Below are 20,446 nucleotides of genomic sequence, written 5' to 3' on the forward strand. Positions count from 1 at the left end.
TTTTTAACCATTCATAATCATTCCAAGTTCATTAACCTACATTTTATACTACCCTGTCATTATTACAGTGTATGTAAATTTACCAAAAAAGCAGATAGACTAGGGATCTTGTTTTTTAATAGAAATTAATGAAAGTAAAAAATATTGACTGAACAATAAATCAAATTAAATGTTATCGGTCACATACACATGACTAGCAGATGTTATTGCGAGTGTAGCGAAATGCTTGTGCTTCTAGTTTATTAAAGTGACTAGTTGATCCATTTATTAAAGTGGCCAATGATTTCAAGTCTGTATCTAGGCAGCAGCCTCTCTGTGTAGTGATGGCTGTTTAACAGTCTGATGGCCTTGAGATAGATGAGATAGATGTTAACAATACTGTTATTAAGAAGGTTAAAAATAAGCACTGAAATGATTAGGGTCTTATGTCCATAGCCACAGGAAGTAGGGGTGCTGCAGCACCCCCTGAAAAATGTAAACAAATATTTTTCTGAAAAGTAGTGTACTGGGACGTTAGCGGACCAATATAGCCGTCTGCAGCACGGGCAACACTTTTTTTTCTTCAGGACTTCCAGAAAATTCAAATTAAAGGTACACCAAATTCAAATGGATAGCTTTAGATAAATGTACCCAAAACCCTATTGAATGTAAACTCCATGAGCAACTCTGATGGCCAGCAAGTGGGAGGGTTTTCAGGTGTTTAATTACATTTATTCAGTACACGCAAGGGAACCACAAAGCTCATTATTCATAAAGTCAGTCTGAATACCAACTACTGAGAAGTGCGTAGGGCCGATTGAAGTGGATTTAACAAGTGACATCAATAAGGGATCATAGCTTTCACCTAGCTAGATTCACCTGGTCAGTCTATGTCAGGGAAAGAGCAGATGTTCCCTACAGTGTATGTAGACACCGGTGTCGTGCTGGTATAGAATAAAGCCTAATGTTAAAAAGTAGCTATCTAAAGGCAAAGAAAAATATATTTTTAGGGGTGATGTCATTATGTCCAGCTGTTTTCATCAAAAAGATAGTTAATGGAAACTCACCCTAGCAGACAATTGTCGCATCTATTTTCTATGCCAACTTTCTAAATGTCGACCCCAAAAAATAAATCACTGGACAAGTCAATGAAAACATAGTTACTGTTGTGGTTGTACTTGTCTTGATTTTATTTGCTTTGCTCTTCTTAGGACTTCGAGTATCATGGTGTGGAGTCTCCTCGGGTCTTCCTCATCTCCAGTTACAGTACCTCTCTATGATTTCCCCAAGCTGGGGGAGACGATGGAGAAGGAACTTCCATTCCCAACATGAAAATCAACCAGAGGAAGAAAGAGGCTCTCCAAGCCAACACATGGAGATCAGCTATTGTATCTGTGTGGCAGCAATACAGTATCAATTTCAGGTCTCTCCTTTAGTGTAGATATAACCATCTTGGTAAGGGAGATCAGAATGTACTATCAGGCTTTTGGTCTAGATAATGAGTCTCTGCAGAACCTTGCTGATGAACAAATGTGCCAGTGGAGGAGCTGAAAGCAGTCAAGTCCCCTCTGAACAAGGAGATCAGACAAGACGCATCAAAATTCTGACCAAGGCACTTGGGTCAACATCGATGGTGGTTCAGTACTTCTTGAGTACCATTCCAGTCTTGGGCTCCATGGCTGCAGGAGGTATTTCATATGGCACCACCTACTACATGCTGAAGATCTGTCTGAAGATGCGCAACATTTACTGAAGAAGGCTCTGAAGGCCGATGAGTGAGATAATGTCAAAGAGACTGTTTTTATTGTGTTTATCAAGATCGAGGGATGTTTTTTCATAAGTGCCTTTTTATTATATAAGGAAAATATATATTGCCCAAAAATATATGTATGAAATACTATGCTTACTTTTGCATATCCATACCAATTTAATCTCTATAACCTACAGCATGAAATCTATTCTTTTTAAAAAGGATTCTATCACCACCATGACAGTCAGATGATTGCATAATCCCAAAATCTTTTTTTGCTTCTGGATTTGAAAAGAATCCTAGTTAATAATTAATATTACTTGCCTGAAATGTAAAGGAGGTGGTATACAAAGGATTTTATACTCTTTCAGAATGTTCTTACAATATTCTTATGTTATTACATCAGAAGAAGGGAGAAATAACAGAGTATATCGGTTTAATGTTAATGATTACATATTTTTATAAATTCTTGTCAAGTTGCAGAAGTGTCTCGTCCTGAATCTCAGCTCCATCTTTACATAATAAACAAATCAGAACATTTCAGGTGAACAGGTAACAAATACTTTAGAGAATCACACATTATGAAATAAAAATGAAGCACCGCTGTATGCTTCAACTAAATATTACTCTCACCATTTGCATCATGTTAGTCAGAATGTATCTTTCAAAGTCAGTCATTTCTGTACCATCTGATTCTTCTAACACTTAGCAGGGTTATTTACTGTCACATTGATACCTGAATCTTATCAGCTGTCCCTTTTTCTCCCTCTGTTACAAAGACACCAAGTTGAACTATCTGTAGATCCATGAGATGAGATGGACCTCTCCTCAACATCAAGCACCTCATATCACCACTGACTGAACCTGTGAGCCCAATAGTACTGGCACTGTCCATCTCCAGACCCACCTCCCTCTGTCTCTTCTGGTCCTCATGTAGGAAAGGGACATCCATTTCCTCCAGTATATTCATAACAGGTTGACATTGTTGCTAGGCCTGTAGACGGCTGTATTCAGACAGGGCTGAGGACTTCTTCACCCCGTCCCAGATACGAGCTGCATAGTGAAACCTGTCACAACATAACAGTCAAACATATTTTCGAGTACAGTTTTGCCTCATTTCCAGCTAATCACAAAATGTATACAGTGAGTGACAGACACGCCAACACTTGTCCCTCTGTGCTTCCCTTACCAGTTCTTCTCTGTTAGGATGGTGTGTGACAGCTGACAGCGGGACATGGCCAGGATTTGGCTGCGGAGCTTGGAGACCTGAGAGGAGAAGGTAGGGTGTCCTCTGTAGCCCGGGAGGAGGGAGAAGAGAGGGGCAGACCCAGACCCTAGAACAAAACACCAAGACACAGACATGGGGAATCAGTATAACAAAGGAATGAGAGAGGAGAACATCCACAAAGATAGACAGACGTGTGTGAAAACTAAGACATGGTATTTGCTCTGACCTGCTTTGGTTAGCGCATCCTCCCCCTCATTCTCCATGAGGGGCAGCAGGAACATGTTAACCTCTGTTTCCAGGTAGTCGCGGTCCAGGCCAGGGAAAATATTACAGTCCAGCATGGACAATGTGCCTGCATATAGAAACCAAAACATGATCAGTAAATACATGCTAACTAAGCCCATGTCTGCATACTTTATGGGGCTTTTTAATGACATTTGTCACTGCTTTGCACTTCTCACCCTACAAAAAGATGCACGTGCAGGAATCCTAATATAGAAACAACACAATAGTATAGTGTTTAAATATGTGAATGTTGTGATAAGCCTGTTGGTATATCCTCTCCAGTCTAACCTTTGTATTTCAGATGGGAGTGGGCCATCAGCTTGTCCACTGCCATATGCATCTTCTTCAGGTTTCTGGGACAGAACTCATCACGACTAGATTTGTTCTGCAGGAACACTAGACAACAGAACAATACATTATTGAGCGTTCAGTACACTGAGCCCAAACTAGAGTGTGTGTGCGTGCGTGTCTGTTACCTATGTGAGGGTAGTACTCTGATCCCTCTTCGTTGCCAGAGGAACCAGTGCTGTCGTGGCTGGCTGATGGGGTGGAGGGCTTCAACATCTCTGCTGTCTGGAGGAACCTGGTCAGAGACAATATCATCATCACCACAGAGACACTTCATACAACCTGGTCAGAATATTCACACAGCACAACAACCACTACAACAACAACATGAATATGATATCAGAGCATTCCCAATGGTGTGACAGTGGAATGGACGCGAGGTTGTAAAACATTTCCCCAAAAATATTTCCATGGTGATGAGTGGAAAAGGTAATGCCACAGCCAAAATACACTCAGACACGGAACACCACCCTCCAATAATGATCCCATCTGCCCTGATTTGGAAACCCATGATTAGCATTAGTGAATCAGTGCTAATGGACTCTTTTTTCCCCCCCCAGACGGATAGAGTGGTTACCTGTAGAGGTTGATGTCAGTGAACCAGTCTTGAATCACAATGACCACGTGGCACACTGTGAACAGGAAGGCAGTGATCTGAAGAGACTGATTCAAAAAGAGCAGAGGTGAAAGACTGAGTTAATACCTTGAGAAAACAGTAAAACTTACAAACCCACTTCAACATACATTATGGAAACACGTTATGCAAACAGACATGTTTTTAGACTCAATCATAAGACTGGATCAGATTAGACAGGAAGTAGCTCTCCTTTAGAGCCTCTGTTGCCCAGTGCCCCCTGCTGGCCCCTCACTGACCTGCATCTCCACATAGGTGTGAGGGAGGTTGTACTCTGGAGGCAGCTTGCGGTCGTTGTTGATGAGGTGATCCAAAATGGAGGGGCTGAGAATGGGCTGGAGGAACACACAGGGAAGAGGAACACATTGACATAGAAAATAACGTTGGAGAAAGAGGAATGGTATATGGATAAATACCATATTAGAGACACAGCAAATTGCCTTAACCGCTGATGCTTTAATCTGACCTGTGTGTCCAAGAAGATGACTCTTTCCTGGGTAATGTAGAAGTCAATACCAGTGCTCTGGTTCCCTCCTCTCTCTTTGATCTCCTGAGTCTGAGCCCTGAATACATAGACCCTACACAAACACACACAGGCGTGTCAGACACAGGGATACAATACAACCATCTGTTACCATTTACTTTCAAATTGAATTACATTCGTTTAGACTATAACAATATACAACACAATATTCCCTGTCTTTATAGATGGAAAGAGCTCCATGTAAGGAGGTGCCCAATAGAACAATACCTTTGGTCTTCTTCAGGTGCGTTGGCAGACAGGAGAGACATGATGGTAGATTTCCCTGTTCCCTGCAGGCCAATGACTCCCACTACCAACATGTCTGTCTGGTCCCTTAGGTACTGTAACACAGGACAACACAACATGTCTGTCTGGCTCAGTGTTCCTCTGGAAGAATGTGTAGCAGTGGGTAAACAACAACAGTGCTTTTTTCGCGAATGGCTTGTTAAATCGTCACCCGTTTGGCGAAGTAGTAAATTAACAGGCACTGCATCGATTATATGCAACGCAGGACAAGCTAGATAAACTAGTAATATCAACAACCATGTAGTTAACTAGTGATTATGTTAAGACTGATTGTTTTTTATAAGATAAGTTTAATGCTAGCTAGCAACTTACCTTGACTCCTTGCTGCACTCGCGTAACAGGTAGTCAGCCTGCCACACAGTCTCCTCGTGGAGTGCAATGTAATCGGCCATAATCGGTGTCCAAATATGCCGATTACCGATTGTTATAAAAACTTGAAATCGGCCATTCCGATTAATCGGTCGACCTCTAATGGGGTTGTGTGGATTTTCTATTCATTTATTTTGCAAAGGAAAAGTTAATGTGGACTGTCCTAGCATCTTCAAAGTGCCACAGCTAAATGACTGCAGCAGAAACACTGATCTGGTCCCTTAGATACTTTAATGCAGGACAATAAAACTGTTACACAACAGGGAACATGTGTAGCCTGGCTAGAGATCTATTACACATATGTATGGCATGACAACGATAATCAGAAGAGCTTTACCTCCATGGCGCTGTCACACCAGTTCATCTGATCGTCCACCAGCTTGATGCTGTGCTTCATCTTCTCAGGGGGGACAAGCTTGGTCTGGCCAATCACAGCTGTAAGTAATGTGCATGTGTTACATATTGTATTCACTGCTACAGTAAATAAACACTTATGATGGCTAGGGTAATGCTGATGACCAGTATTGACTCACGGTCCACAGCACCGCTGGAAGCAGCTGCTCCCATGCCTCTGTTTTGGATCTGGTAGACAGGTTGAGTAGGGCGCTGGCCCTCCCTCTCTAGCTTTGAGGCCCCAGAACATGGAGAAGCCACCTCAGGAGGGGTCCCTGGTTTCCCCCCGTCCTCCCTGGACTTGATGAGCATGATGGGCTTCTCCAGGGCCTGGCCTCCACTGATGGGTACACTCTGGGAAGGCTTGGACTGAAACAAAACAAGAGCCAATGCATTATACTTGAAGAATTTACTGCCAAGAACCATGCATCTGAATTCATTAAAACCTTTAGTCAGCTTACAGACAACAACCTTCAGTAAGAGCATCTCTCCTTACCCGTTCTCCAGGGGGTTTGGCCAGGATGATGGGGGTCTTCTGAAGGAGTGGTCCTGGAGGCTCCTCACTGCCATCCTTCAAAGACCAGATGAGAACTACAATAAACTAAGGAAGCCCATATAGATAATTTTCCCACATAGGAAAGCCTTGCACTCTTGTCCTTACCCTGCGTTCTCTGGGGACATATTCCCGATCTCGACTGGGACCAGAGAGGTTTTGCCCCGGGGGACCCACATCCCTGTCTCGGCGTCGCCTTCTCCTCCTTCCCTGTCCGTACATGCCAGGTTGACTGTGGCCAGATTCTGACATGTTGCACACTATGGTCAACTGTCAAAATAAAATGGGAACAGATAGCTACAACCAGTTCAAATGTAATGCATTCTGATCTACTGAAATGCAGTGGCTAGCTACAGTAACATATTTGGGTGGAATGGATCTGAGTGACTCTTTTCACACTTCAGGGTTCTTAAAAGCGGAAGTAGCTGCAGGTGGGTAGACGCACTTCCGGCAACAGAAATGCCAATGGCGGAATCGAGAAACATACGTTTTTGTAGTGTCCCGCAGTGCTCAAATTCCAAACGTAAACATACATATTTCCCCGAGCAATAAGATACGTCGAGGAAGCACATACTGTATATTTGCAGCTTACATTTAAACCCTGGCGACTATCTTCCTTCGTCAGACCGCAAGGGTCTGACGCCGGGGGATGTTCCAAGACGTTTTCAATGGAACGACTATCATCCCACAACAACCTGAATATGAAAGGGAAAATGCTCGTCTTAGAGTTGATGTTCGAGAAACCGAGAACCAGGAGCCGGACACTTAACTGCTCGTGTTGCTGGCGACCACGACTATGCGAAACCTCCTCCTCTTGGTAACGCTAAGTGGTGAATGTCTATTATGAGCTACATCAACTCGCTGTCCATGTAAAGTGGACGGGAACATTTTAAATGGAAGATATACATACTACATGAACAAATCATAGAAATTACCATAGCTTTAGCCGGGGAAATTACAATGATTGAATGAACGCTACTAGTCTTTCCAGGCCAACGACGCATATATTTAAAACACTTTCACTTGTCTTTCATTTTACTATACACATTGTTATTTCGTTAACACTTACATTATGCGATTAATTTGGTTTTCAAAAAGGATTAGCTACTTGCTTTCCAGATAGAATCCACAAAACGGAAACAAAATCAGATGGTAACGCTGAAGTACAGCTCTCAAATTATTTCGTTGGGAAACGAAGCCAGCTGCATTCGTTCCGGGCAGTTCAACGTGATTTTGCTGCACGACAGGGGTCTATTCATTACGCAAATTCTGTTGTAAAACGGAAAACGTTTTGCATTGAATACGATCGTTTTTTTTGTTGATAAAGTCAAGTAGGTTGGTGCTAGGTCCCTCCGTTTGCTCTGTTTTCTTCACTTTGGTTCCCAAACGGTAAACGGTTTCCGTTGCAAGACGTAACGAATACACCCCATAATTCCATGTTTTGCACACTGATTGGAGTTCCAACATTTTGGAAATGCAGTGTAAAATGTGGTTAGTAAAATGTAGCACCGTTCATGTAGTTCAGGCATACTTTTAGCTAATCATACTATATATATATATATATATATATATATATATATATATATATATATATAAACAGGCCTGGCATGCAGTAGAAACAGGGTGTCACAATAATTTCAGATAGATTTTGAAATGTCCTCTAAATGAACCTAGAATAAATCATGTGAATAGGCTTCAGTGCACAGATTTCAAACCATACATGCATGTGTAATGAGCCAGTGCCACGAAAACATGTTATTTTGTTGTTGAGGGTGAATATAAAATATACGCCTAAACCCTGGTAAGACTAAAAATATCAAAACTTTACTCCTCCAAATACGACTCGTCAGGAAAGCATGCAGTTTATTAGGCTACAGATTAAAGTAATTATGATGAACTTCACGGAGTGGTGAAAGTGCATGGTAGTGCATCTGTAGAGTTGAAAATTAGATGGAAACCCATTTAACTTTTATTTTTTATTCAGAAAATGGGAATTTAACAGCAAATTGTATTTTTACGCACAGTATTTTATCTGCAACAAATCAATTTGGTGGGAAAATGCGCACATTGTTTTTATGCGGATTTTGGAATATTCGCATGATAATCTGTCACCAATTGGATGGAAACCTAGCTAGTGATGCAAAACTGAAAAAATAATAATCAAATAGAACCACGTGCATTTTTGTAGGCCTATATGGTATGATATCATAATCTAGTGCAGAAAGGTTTTATGACTATGTTATTGTCATTAGATTGTGCCTTTAGGTTGTAGAGAACCTAAAAATAGTAATTTTGCTACCTAACAGCAATATAGTCCTATTGTTACTAATTTAAATTCCTCACTTAGCTAATAAAATAGTCCTAATAATATAATTAGTTGAAATGGCATCAACACTTGGCATCACATTTAAATCCTCAAGTATTGTAGGCCCTTATGGAAAGAGGTTACATTATGGTAAACAAAGGTACAGTGTGTAGTTTCTACAGCAGTCTTTCAACTTGCAATAGAAGTATGTGTAGCCTAATTATGAATGTGTTTGTTTATTTGTTAGTTTTTTTGCAAATGTGTGGAATTCGTTGAAATAAAATATGAATACTGGGAGTTGTAGTATAGCGTTTAGAAAGATGGCCACTGGTGCATACTGGGAGTTGTAGGCTTCACACTGACTCCACCCATTCCTGTTTAAACAGGAAATAGAGAATAAATGATGGAAGCCAAAGCAGGGAATATTAACGTTTTAAAAAGGACTTAAAAGGTAATGTTTTTCGAAATGTTGCTATAGTTATGTACAATTCGTAGTAGGTGTTAGCTAGGTAAATAAGTCAAAAAATGAATGAATCAATGCCAATTTCGCACGTGCACCAAACCAACGACATTATCGAATGGGGGAACGCGCTCTCTCTATTGATAACAACAACGTTGAGGGCGTCATTGCTTTGGAGAGAAATTGTTACGTCATCCTCACATTTGAGAATTAGCTTGTACGTTAGTGAGCGATCTAGCTACACACCTGTGTAGTCTGAAGTACATAATTGGAATAACTTGTTGTCTCATATCTAGTTCTCTCATATATCATATTCTTGACGCTATTCTGTTGCAAAACGTTTCGTAAACGGAAGCAAACGAAACGGGGTGGGACCTACCTGAATTTGTCCAATTTGCAATTGTTTGGACTAGTGATGGCCCCCTAGGTTGTCTGAATAAAAACATTTGATGATAACTTGTGAAGTAGCAATCTGCGTATCCCAGCTAACGGTGACGTTAGTACCAGCAGAGAGGAATAGGCGACAGTACCAAGTAGCTAGTAACGTTAGTGGTTAGCTTTACAATATAATGGAAGTTAGCAATCCGCTTGGTCAATATTAGCAACGTTTTGCAGATACTGACTTTAGTACTAATATTTTGCCTTTGGGAGTTGAACTATCACAGTAATACCAAAGATACTGGTAACTAACCCTTCTTCTATCTGTGGTAATACAGTAGCAAGTTATTCTGACTTAATCCATGTCACTATATCATCTGTGTGTCTGTCAGTCAGTCTGTTTGTGTGTGTGGATTTCTCTTTGCTTACTTTGTGTCACTCAAAATGTAGGGAGCCAGTATATGGTTGCTATGGAGATGGCTGCTGAAGACATAGTGATTCAGGAGACCGTGGGGGCAGAGGTGGAGCTACTGGAGGATGTGAACAAAGCCCACAAGCAGAGTCCACCGGTGAGTTGTTTAAACAGAGTTGATACAGGCCAGAGACATTAGTTATCAATGATATCCTATCAGTGTTCACAGTGGTATGTCATCCATCCCAAATTATGTACAGCGGGAGAGTACATATCATTTTGATAGCTGTCAATTTAGATAATAATTAGTTGAATGAATTTTTCATTTTTTAAATTTTTTAAACCAAATTCCCTTTCGGTCAATTCAGTCTGGCATGGAAATGGAATTGGTTCTGTATCCCTCTTGAATGTATCCCTATCGATACTTCTCTCTTTCCTCTCTCAATGCCCTCTCCATCAGCTGCCTTGTTATTTTTTCTTTCTCTTTTCTCCTCTGCAGGACAGGGAACACTCTGAAAATCCCAACTTTATTTCTACTCCTGTACACTTGGTACTTTTGATATGTTTTCCTTTATGTAGACTATTAAAGGAGACATTCACTCTTTTGAAATAAATCTGTATTTTGGATGTAAATGGCATGTTATTGAAGTACCCAGACACTTTTTTTGCGATTTCACTTGTTTTTGGGAAGTGTACCCCAACAGCGATATACTTCCTCATGCTCGTTTAGCAGTTACAAGGGCATTATAAAATGTGAACAAAGGCTCCAAAAACACTCAAGTACATATTTTTAGAAACAGCAACTTTCTCAGTATAGTGATGCAGGTCTTTAGATCTTGTACACATGAAATTGTGTGATCCAAACTTTATCCTCACTGTTATATTCCATTTTGTGTGACTCAAGTGATACTTCTCCATGTAACCCATGATACTTTTCCATGTGCGTATGTGCAGGCTACATGGAGAAGTGGCACAGATGGATAGGGGAAACTGTTCGAGTCGCACGAAACGTTGGTAGCCATGAAGTGCTTAGAAAGGCTGGTCATGGCTCACATCAACAGCATCCTCCCGGATACCCTGGACCCACTCTAATTCACATAGCGCCCCAACAGATCCACAGATGACGCAATCTCAATCGCACACCACACGGCCCTTTCCCACCTGGACAAAAGGAACACCTATGTGAGAATGCTGTTCATTGACTACAGCTCAGCGTTCAACACCATAGTGCCCTCAAAGCTCATCAGTAAGCTAAGGACCCTGGGACTAAACACCTTCCTCTGCAACTGGATCCTGGACTTCCTGACAGGCCGCCCCCAGGTGGTAAGGGTAGGCAACAACACATCTTCCACGCTGATCCTCAACACTGGGGCCCCTCCGGGGTGTGTGCTTAGTCCCCTCCTGTACTCCCTGTTCACCCACGACTGCGTGGCCAAACACGACTCCAACACCATCATTACGTTTGCAGACGACACAACAGTGGTAAGCCTAATCACCGACAACGATGAGACAGCCTATAGGGAGGAGGTCAGAGAACTGGCAGTGTGGTGCCAGGACAACAACCTCACCCTCAGTGTGAGCAAGACAATGGAGCTGATTATGGACTACAAACAGGAAAAGGCGGGCCGAACAGGCCCACATTAACATCGATAGGGCTGTAGTGGAGCGGGTCAAGAGTTTCAAGTTCTTTGGTGGTGTCCACATCACCAAAGAACTATCATGGTCCAAACATACCAAGACAGTTGTGAAGAGGGCACAACAAAACCTTTTCCCCCTCAGGAGACTGAAAAGATTTGGCATGGGTCCCCAGATCTTCAAAAGGTTCAACAGCTGCACCATAGAGAGCATCCTGACCGGTTGCATCACTGCCTGGTATGGCAACTGCTCGGCATCTGACCGTAAGGCGCTACAGAGGGTAGTGCGAATATGGGGCCAAGCTTCCTGCCATCCAGGACCTATATAATAGGCGGTGTCAGAGGAAAGCCCATAAAATTGTCAGAGACTCCAGTCACCCAAGTTATAGACTGTTTTCTCTGCTACCGCACGGTGCCGTAGCGCCAAGTCTAGAACCAAAAGGCTCGTCAACAGCTTCTACCCCCAAGCCATAAGACTGCTGAACAATTAATCAAATGGCCACCGGACTATTTACGTTGTTGTATTCGGCGATTGTGACAAATAAAGTTTGATATGATAAAGGTGTGATTAAAGTTCTGAATGACAGAATGTCATGTGTATTGCTGGTGGGGTAAGTTTCTCAAAAACAAGTGAAATCTCAAAGTGTCTGCATACTTCAATAAAATGCCATTTACATCCAAAATACAGAACTTATCCTTTTAATAAATTGATTTAGAAAAACTACTCTGGCTGTTAGGCTTTGAATATGCTTTAGCTTAGGCTGTATCTTTCTGTAGACTGTTTCCAAGGCTCTATTTATTGACGTTCACCAGTGCCTGCCTCATATGTAAGCAATTGGCAAACAATAATATATTTGTGGTCAGTCAATAGTCATCACTTTGTAAACTATTGATTGATTCATTTACTCACTTTGTCTCTAATATGTAATTTTGCTGTGAATTGCAGGAGATCCCCAGGGTTTCTGTGCCACGCCCGTTCTCCATGCCAGAGGACTCGAGTGACGATGACTGTGACCTGTCAGGGGACAGCGTCTCTGCTTACGGCATGCATTCCATGGAGCTGGGGGGAAAGTGCTGGGAATGTGGCGTGCAATTCAAGTCTGGCCAGGAGTTGATCGAACACTTTGAGAGCCACAGGTCCAAGGTCTCAACGTCCTGCAACATATGTCGGGTGACTTTCACTCGCACAGTATCACTGGCTATGCACCTAGTCAACGCACACCCAAACTCAGTCCTCCATTGCAGCAACTGCCAGCTGCATTTCAGCAACTTGTGGGATCTCAACAAGCACATAGGAATACACTTGTTCACCGAGCTGTTAAATACACCCCTTGAGGACATCTCAAATAATCGCTTGAATAGCAGTGAAGAGACTTTAAAGGGACAGTATACTCTACCTTCAGCCTTGGCCCTCAAACATGAGGACAACTCAAATGATGGCTTGAATGGCAGTGAGGAGACTTTAAAGGGACATTATACTGTACCTTCAGCGGTGGCTCTTGACCATGTGGACACCTCAAATGATGGCTTAAATGGCAGTGAGGAGACTTTAAATGTACAGTGTACTCTACCTTCAGCAGTGACCTTAGACCATACGTATAGCATGGAGAGCAATGGGAGAATGACAAAGACAAGACATAGGCTGGAGGAGGAGGAAGATGTCAAACCAGACCCTTCCACTCTGACCCTAGGCCCCTCCATTCTGACTCCCTCACTGAGGATCCGTGTCAAACTGGAGAGAGGGATTGAGGTTGATGGCGCCCCCCTCCAGTCGGATGAGGGTATCAGCGATGGAGAGGGGAGTGAACATAGCGAAGACACTGAGAGTGCAGGAGGAACAGACAACGACAGGTTAACAGAGAGCAGCGGAGAAACGGATATCGATGAGGAGGATATCAGGCTGAGTGAAGAAGAGGAGGAAATGAAAAGCAAACAGGGGGAGGATAGGAAGAATGACATCCAGAGCAAAAAAGAGGATGAGGATGCTGAGATGCTGATTGACCAAGATGGTGAGCCCTCCTCGTCTGAGCGGGAGTCAGAATTTGACCCAGAAGAGTTATCAGATTCTGACTCGGGGTCCAGCAGCACTGGGGAATCCAGTGGGTCTTCTTACACTCCTGTACGCACACGGAAAGCCAAGACCCGGCCATCCCGGACTAAGCTGCCCCAGACCAAGTTGTCCCAGGTCAAGCCTTATTATTGCATCTATTGCACCAAAGGACCGTATCATAATATGGACTTTCATGTGAAGACCTGCAATAGGAAGGGCTTTCAATGCTCTTTATGTCAAGCCGTCTTCCCTACCGAGATGGCCATGTTGGACCATGAGGTTCGGACTCACTCTGAAGCCATATCGGGCCAAATGTACACCTGTGAGTTCTGCCGTCAGGTCTTCCCCGATCTGGCCATCTACAAAAACCACAACTGTCCCAAAAAAGACACATCCTCCCCATATGTCCCTGATCCTACTATGTGTATCCATTGTGGAACAGGGCCATTCACTAATATGGACGTTCATTTGAGAGGCTGCAGTTGGAAAGGTCTTACATGCACTGAGTGCAGAGTACTCTTCCATAATAGGAAGGCCCTGCAGAACCATAACGTTTCGGTTCACGGACAACTTTCCACTATGTGTGCTGTTTGCGGCAGAGGGCCATTCACTGATATGGACTTCCATTTGAGGAGCTGCTCTAGGGATTGGTCCTTCCAATGCTCTGAGTGCAAAGTCCAATTTCCTTCTGAGAAATCCCTGGTGGACCATAATCTTCAATATCACAGTGCCACATCAAAGACCTCTGACCAAGGTGTCTGTGTCTATTGCGGCAGTGGACCATTCACTAGTCTGGACATCCACATGAGGACCTGCTCTAAGCAGAAGGGCTTAAAATGCTCTGTGTGCAAAGTTTTTTTTCCTACTGAATCGGTCCTGGCTGATCATGTGGTTTGCTATCACAGCACCCCATACCATGTCCATAGAACCCCATGCCAAGTCCAGAGCATCCCATACCAAGTCCAGAGCACAGACTCAGAGACCCCTGAAGGCACCTGTCTCCATTGTGGCAGAGGTCCATTCACTAGTCTGGTTATCCACTTGAGGACCTGCTCTGGGAAGAAGGGCTTCAAATGCTTTGTTTGCAACGTTTTTTTCCCTACAGAGACAGCCCTGGCCGACCATAAGGTTCTCGTTCACAGTATCCCATCAGAGACCCCTGACAAAGGTACCTGTGACCATTGTGGCAAGGGGCCATTCACTAATCTGGACAACCACATGAAGACCTGCTCTAAGAGGAAGTGCATCCAATGTTCTGTGTGCAAGTTTTTCTTTCCTAGTGATGTCCTGGCCAACCATATGATTTCCTATCACAGTACCAAATCCCGAGTTCAGAGCCCAGTCTCAGAGACGCCTGACAAAGGTGCCTGTGTCCATTGCGGCAGAGGGCCCTTCACTAGTCTGGAACATCACATGAAGTACTGCAATAAGCAGAAGGGCATCCAATGTGTTATGTGTAAAGCTTACTTTCTTACTGAGGGCAGTCTGGTGGACCATATCGTTTTGGCTCACGCTGACAAGCTGGTCGCCCAAGCTGGTGGGTCCTCCGCTACGACTTTCTCCTTCGTACCCATGGCTATCTCTACCACCTCAGGCCAGCAGAGCCCCAGTAGCTCCACCCTGATGTGTTACAGTAGTGGCAATAAGGAGCTGAAACGACTGGCCCCAGTCCCCGTGGCTGATCAGGGCCCCAATGCAGTTGGCCTGCTAACACCTGCTGGACAGTCTACTGTGTCTCTGCCTAGAGTAATGCTGTCTACCACCTCCTCTTCCCAGCCAGCTGTTCCTGTGGTGGCCACCTTGCTCTTTGACAACACTGGTGGTGGTCCAGGGAAAATGGCCAGGCTGGTCCCAGTGGCCCCACAGACCAACCCTCCCAAACCGCAGGTCACGGCACACACGCAGACTAACACAGCAAAGCCCATTGGGCAGTTCTCTAACCTTCTGCAACAGACTGTCCATCAGGCACAATCTGTCCAACAGCAGACACCCAGGCCCACTACCCTAGCCATGGACCCTATCAGATCCCCCACCACCCCATCCCCTAGACCTGTCTCAGCCTCTGCCCCGGGGAAAATCACCATGATCCGCCTCTCACCTGTCCCTACCCCCCCTCTAGCTCAGTCTTCCCCCCTTACCCTTGCCTTTGCCCCAGTCCCTCTAAGCATAATGTGTATGTTTGTGAATAGAAGTAAGGAGCTGGCCCTGGAGAAACGCATGAAGATGAGCTGGCGCTCCAAGGGCACCTACACCTGCCGCCAGTGCGGCGCCATCTCGCAGCAGCCCTCGCTCAGTGTGAAGCACCGCTACCTCCACCGGGGCTCCCGGCGGTACCGCTGCCACTGTGGTAGGTCGTTCCTGCGGCGGCTGCACCTCCTGCGCCACTACCTCCAGCACGCCCAGGCCACCCGCTACATATGCACTGCCTGCGGGGAGACCTTCGACGGGGCAAAGTGCCTCGCACAGCACATGGTTGGAGCTTCCAACACGACTAGATGTCCAGGTGACAGCATAACTTTGAAGCTGAGGAAAGAGTGCCGGATGCCCTTCTCTTGTCACTGTGGGCAGGTGTTTTGTAGGCCCGCTGCTTTTCTCTGGCACAAACTGAAAAACACCCAAAGGACTTAACACTGAAATGGGCCCACAGCAGGGCCCAGTCTAGGCCCTATTCAAAACAGTTTTTTTCCCCATGGCTCACACACAGGCAAGCCTATCATTTACTATGCTTAGGGATAGAGGAGGACAATGCAGGTTGTGGACTTGTTTGACTTTTTTCACTGTGAATGAAAGATGATTCCTTATGAAATAATCGGTATGTATTGGTTTAAAATGTGTTTTCACTTCCACTAAAACATTCTGTTTTCACCAAAAGACCAAAAATACAATCATATTAAAATTATATATTTGACTTTGAGTTGTCTTTGTAAGAGGTCATAGGTTATTTGTACATTAGAACACTAAAGCATTATCATTAATTCGGTTCCATGAAATGGCAATATTATTATCGTTAATATTATAAGTAGGTTATGATTTAGTTGGTAGAACAATACTCATTCAAAAACTTCCATTCACCAATGGCTTTTAATTGTCAGGAAGACCAGAAAATGTATTTACAGTACATGGTTTTATCATGTGCAAAAGAAAACCTGTAAACGTTTCACTTCACATCGTTTTTGCAGAATCTATCCTTTTGTAAGCCGATTTCACAATATTACCTGTACGTATGATCCTCATGTTAAAAAAACATTTTTTTTTAAAGAATTACATATCTTAACTCCAGTTAATGAAAATGCAGAAGTCCCGTTTAAATACAACCATGGGAATAGTTGTCCTCACAAGGTGCTTGATTTGGTAATGCCCCAGATTACCAGCCTTACCATTGGGGCTGGAGAACGGGTACAATTTGTGGATTCACAAAGTAAATGACATACATTATGCAAATAAGACAATGCTGTGCCACTGACCCATATTTCCCCATTCACACTTGAGTGCAACATGTATTGAGAGCTGTGTTCTAAAAATGCACCCTCATTTAAAGACTGGCCACTTTTAATCCTACCTGTGTACTAAGTATAATTTGGCTGTTACTAGTCCAAAAACAATCCATGTCACACAAGTATTGTTTGGTAAAGGATTTCAAAAGTATTTTGACTGTGATGATGTATTACCCATAGGCTGCCACAGAGCCCCAAGAATATGATGTCGTTTGACTGGTGTGTGATTGTCAAGCATGTACATATCCTCTGGGAGGAGCTGTTACATCAGTATTAGAATAACAGTGAGCAATGTCTCCATGTACTTTATGCAGGTTGACGTTTATTGTCGTGAGTCTTGCCCTGGAGGCAGAACTGAGCGGTTTCCGCTAGATGGGCCAGCTGCAAAGTCAAAATTGGCTATATTGTAAAAATTCATGAAAACCAAAATTTGGTTAGGCATTATGTTTAGCAGTGTGGTTAGGTTTCAAATCAGATTTTATGACTGGCTGTGCCAGATAGGGACCACTCTGCAGAGCTGCCTCCAGTACATGAGTCATCCCAATAAATATCAGCCTGCATACTTTATTAGGCTATGCCACTTGTCTCTTGATCATTATGAGAACAGCTTAACTATGTAAACTAACTGCTTCCCCATACAATCATCCTTAAGACAGCAATATATGTTGGGCCTTAACAGTCTAGATTAGTTCTTTATGGGAAAGAGTCTCTGTTAAATTCAGAGTCTACTTTGGTAACTCCACAGTACCTTAGGGAGTGTTTGAGTGGGTGGCCGGGCAGGCCTTGAGATATGGCAACTGACGAGCAGTTTATCCCTCTGACTGAGGCTGTGTGAAGAGAAATTGTGTTTTATTTCCTGATCTAACAAAATGGAGAGGATTAGAACAGTAAGAGAACAGAGATGTGTATTTTATAAGTGACCAGCAGCTCTCTCTAGTAATAAGGCAGTTGTCTCATACACTGGTGCCTCTGAGGATGTCACCGCTTTATACTTCCTGTTAGGAAAAATGTGTGGAATAACCATTGTGTTTTACTTGTGGAAAAAGGTATAATTGAAAGACGCTTTGAGGGAGGCTGTCAATACTGAGTGGCATTCAAATAAGTTTCCCTCACATTTAAAAACGCTGTTTAAACCTCTTGTTCCATAGGAACCAGGCATTATGTTTAGGAGACTCCAATGTAACTTGTAACACTAATAGCAGGAGTTAGGGGACTTACTTTACAGAGCCATCAGAGGGTGAACCCATAGAGCCCCTCCCTCTGAGATGACACAAGCTACAGAACCAGAGGCCGTGTTACTGTAGTTCTTAATTGAGATTGTTAACGCAATACTTTGTACATTTAACACATCTGATAAGAATACACCAGTCATCTATATCAGACCCCGCTGTAGAAAAATGAAGTCCTTTTTCTTTTTTGTCTTTACAAGTACGAGTCGTTGTGTAGGGTCCATTCAGCCGCTGGGTCAGAAGACGATGCCAGCCTTGGTCCTGGCAGTAGTCCAAGTGGTGCCGCAGGTCAAATGTTAAATGCAGCTTTGGGGGGAAGAGGATTCCCATCCCGGTCTGATGGAAATGACAGAAGGCTGGTAGCATCTATCTTTAGTCTTTGGGAAAGGCCTGTAGTGAGTGTGGTTCACCCAACCACCACCACCACACAGCCACGAGTCACCTGTAGAGAGGGAGAGAGAGAATAGTTACAATCTACAGCACAGGTTATTCTCAAGCATGTTCATATCAAGTTTTGTTGTGAAAGTTAAAGACATTTTTTATTTTATTTTTGCATTGTAATGTCAGAAAATGTCCATAATATTTCTGGCATTAATAGTGAAATGATAGTGTTTCACACTATTACTTATCTGCCAGTGTTGTGATTGGCAGTGATATTCGCCTATTGATTTCTACTGCCGGAGCTACATCTGTTGTCACACTGTGAAAGCTGTTCTGACTTTGTGGCTGTGTTATCGAGTTGACACTTCAGTTTATGTGAGAAAACAAGCACTGAACTGTGTAGGGAGTCATTGTACTATCTAAATGCTGTGAAATATATTTTCAATAATAAAATAAATATCATTTTTATAGCTGTTTAAAGCTGGTGGACCAAAACCGAAAGTAACAGCTGTAAAAACAATTATTATTTTGTTATTGAAAACATATTTTTCAGCGATTTCACAGCAATTTAGTACAATGATTCCTTACACTATTAAGTGCTTGTTTTCTCACATAAACGTAAAATGCAACCAGGAAATGACAGAGCGATTTCCACTAGATAACAGCCAGCCACAAAGTCAGAACAGCTTTGACAACAGATGCCGCTCTGGCTGGAGAAATCAATAGGTGAATATCACAGCCAATCACAACACTGACGGATAAATAATACTGTGAAACACTATCATTCCACAATTAGCGCCAGATACTGTATATTATGGACATTTTCAGAAATTATATTGGAAAAAATTCAATAAGAAACAACTAATGTGCTGCACCTTTAAGGTCTACTGTAAAAACTGCTTAGGTTGTGAAATGGTCTAATCTCAGGGTTGTGTATGTGTTAGCTGTAGCTGATAGGAGTTCTGTATTTGTATTAATTAAGGATCCCCGTTACGCTTCTTGGGATCCAAACAAGATTAAGGCGATTACATCGCAAAAAATAAAACACTACATCATACAACACATTATTACACCACTACTCTACCACTACATACAGTATCTACAATACAAAATGTATAATACCACAATACAACAACATTACAATGTATGTGTGTGTGTGTGTGCCTGTGTGTACATCTCTTTACAGTCCAGGTTGTTCCATAAGGTATAGTTTTATCTGTTTTTCAAATCAGAGTTTTACTCCTTACATGAGTTACTTGATGTAGAATAGAGTTCCATGTAGTCATGGCTTTACCGGTGTCTGTTCTGGACTTGGGGACTGTGAAGAGACCACTGGTGGTATGTCTTGTGGGGTATGCATGGGTGTCTGAGCTGTGTGCTAGTCATTTTAACAGACTGCTTGGTGCTTTCACCATGTCAATACCTCGCACAAAGACAAGTAGTACTAGTGATGCAGTCAATGTCTCCTCTACTTTGAGCCAGGAGAGATTGACATGCATGTTATTGAGGTCAGCTCTCTGTGTACATTTAAGGACCAGCCGTGCTGCTCTGTTCTGGGGCAACTAATTTGCCTATGTCCCTCTTTGTGGCACTTTACCATATGACTGGGCAGTAGTCCAGCTGCAACAAAACTAGGGCCTGTAGGACTTGTTTTGTTGATAGCGATGTCAAGAAAGCAGAGCAGAGTGTTATTACGCACAGACCTCTCCCCATTTTAGCTACCGTTGCATCAATA

The 20,446-nt window shown here is 43.1% G+C and overlaps 3 protein-coding genes and 1 long non-coding RNA gene across 9 annotated transcripts in view; 2 read left to right on the top strand and 2 right to left on the bottom strand.

The window, feature by feature from the left end:
- The window catches only part of LOC115164635 (uncharacterized), a 16,513-nt gene extending 14,167 nt beyond the window's left edge, over positions 1-2,346 (top strand). Inside the window, exon 2 of the long non-coding RNA XR_003869961.1 lies at positions 1,191-2,346. This is a non-coding gene — a long non-coding RNA (uncharacterized LOC115164635). The remainder of the gene's footprint in view (positions 1-1,190) is intronic.
- Positions 2,152-7,561, bottom strand: LOC115164392 (protein SMG9). 3 transcript variants are annotated; one of them, XM_029716838.1, is made up of 14 exons: positions 7,438-7,561; positions 6,477-6,638; positions 6,312-6,386; positions 5,956-6,184; positions 5,760-5,857; positions 4,976-5,088; positions 4,691-4,802; positions 4,464-4,559; positions 4,168-4,253; positions 3,719-3,825; positions 3,531-3,638; positions 3,184-3,309; positions 2,919-3,063; positions 2,152-2,796 (listed from the first exon to the last, which is right to left on the bottom strand). In XM_029716838.1, the coding sequence occupies exons 2-14, from the start codon at positions 6,618-6,620 to the stop codon at positions 2,718-2,720; spliced, it is 1,518 nt and encodes a 505-aa protein (XP_029572698.1). In that variant the 5' UTR covers positions 6,621-6,638; positions 7,438-7,561; the 3' UTR covers positions 2,152-2,717. The 3 variants fall into 3 exon arrangements, with proteins under 3 accessions (XP_029572698.1, XP_029572689.1, XP_029572706.1); XM_029716829.1 differs by lacking the exon at positions 7,438-7,561 and adding an exon at positions 7,304-7,388; XM_029716846.1 differs by lacking the exon at positions 7,438-7,561 and adding an exon at positions 6,961-7,029.
- LOC115164193 (uncharacterized) lies at positions 7,103-16,516 on the top strand. Of its 4 annotated transcripts, none has more exons than XM_029716457.1 (4): positions 7,103-7,185; positions 9,962-10,080; positions 10,423-10,473; positions 12,504-16,515. In XM_029716457.1, exons 2-4 carry the CDS (start codon positions 9,973-9,975, stop codon positions 16,233-16,235), a joined length of 3,891 nt encoding a protein of 1,296 aa, XP_029572317.1. In that variant the 5' UTR covers positions 7,103-7,185; positions 9,962-9,972; the 3' UTR covers positions 16,236-16,515. The 4 variants fall into 4 exon arrangements, with proteins under 4 accessions (XP_029572317.1, XP_029572302.1, XP_029572327.1 ...); XM_029716442.1 differs by lacking the exon at positions 7,103-7,185 and adding an exon at positions 8,640-9,124 and having other exon boundaries at positions 12,504-16,516; XM_029716450.1 differs by lacking the exon at positions 7,103-7,185 and adding an exon at positions 9,253-9,815 and having other exon boundaries at positions 12,504-16,516.
- A 158-nt stretch (positions 16,517-16,674) lies between these two features.
- LOC115164439 (intermediate conductance calcium-activated potassium channel protein 4) overlaps positions 16,675-20,446 on the bottom strand; it is a 52,268-nt gene continuing 48,496 nt past the window's right edge. The window contains exon 9 of the mRNA XM_029716907.1: positions 16,675-18,772. Within this exon, the coding sequence (XP_029572767.1) occupies positions 18,769-18,772 (4 nt within the window). The 3' untranslated portion in view covers positions 16,675-18,768. The remainder of the gene's footprint in view (positions 18,773-20,446) is intronic.

The sequence above is a fragment of the Salmo trutta genome, chromosome 3 (assembly GCF_901001165.1).
Source record: "Salmo trutta chromosome 3, fSalTru1.1, whole genome shotgun sequence".
In the NCBI taxonomy this organism is placed as follows: domain Eukaryota; kingdom Metazoa; phylum Chordata; class Actinopteri; order Salmoniformes; family Salmonidae; genus Salmo; species Salmo trutta.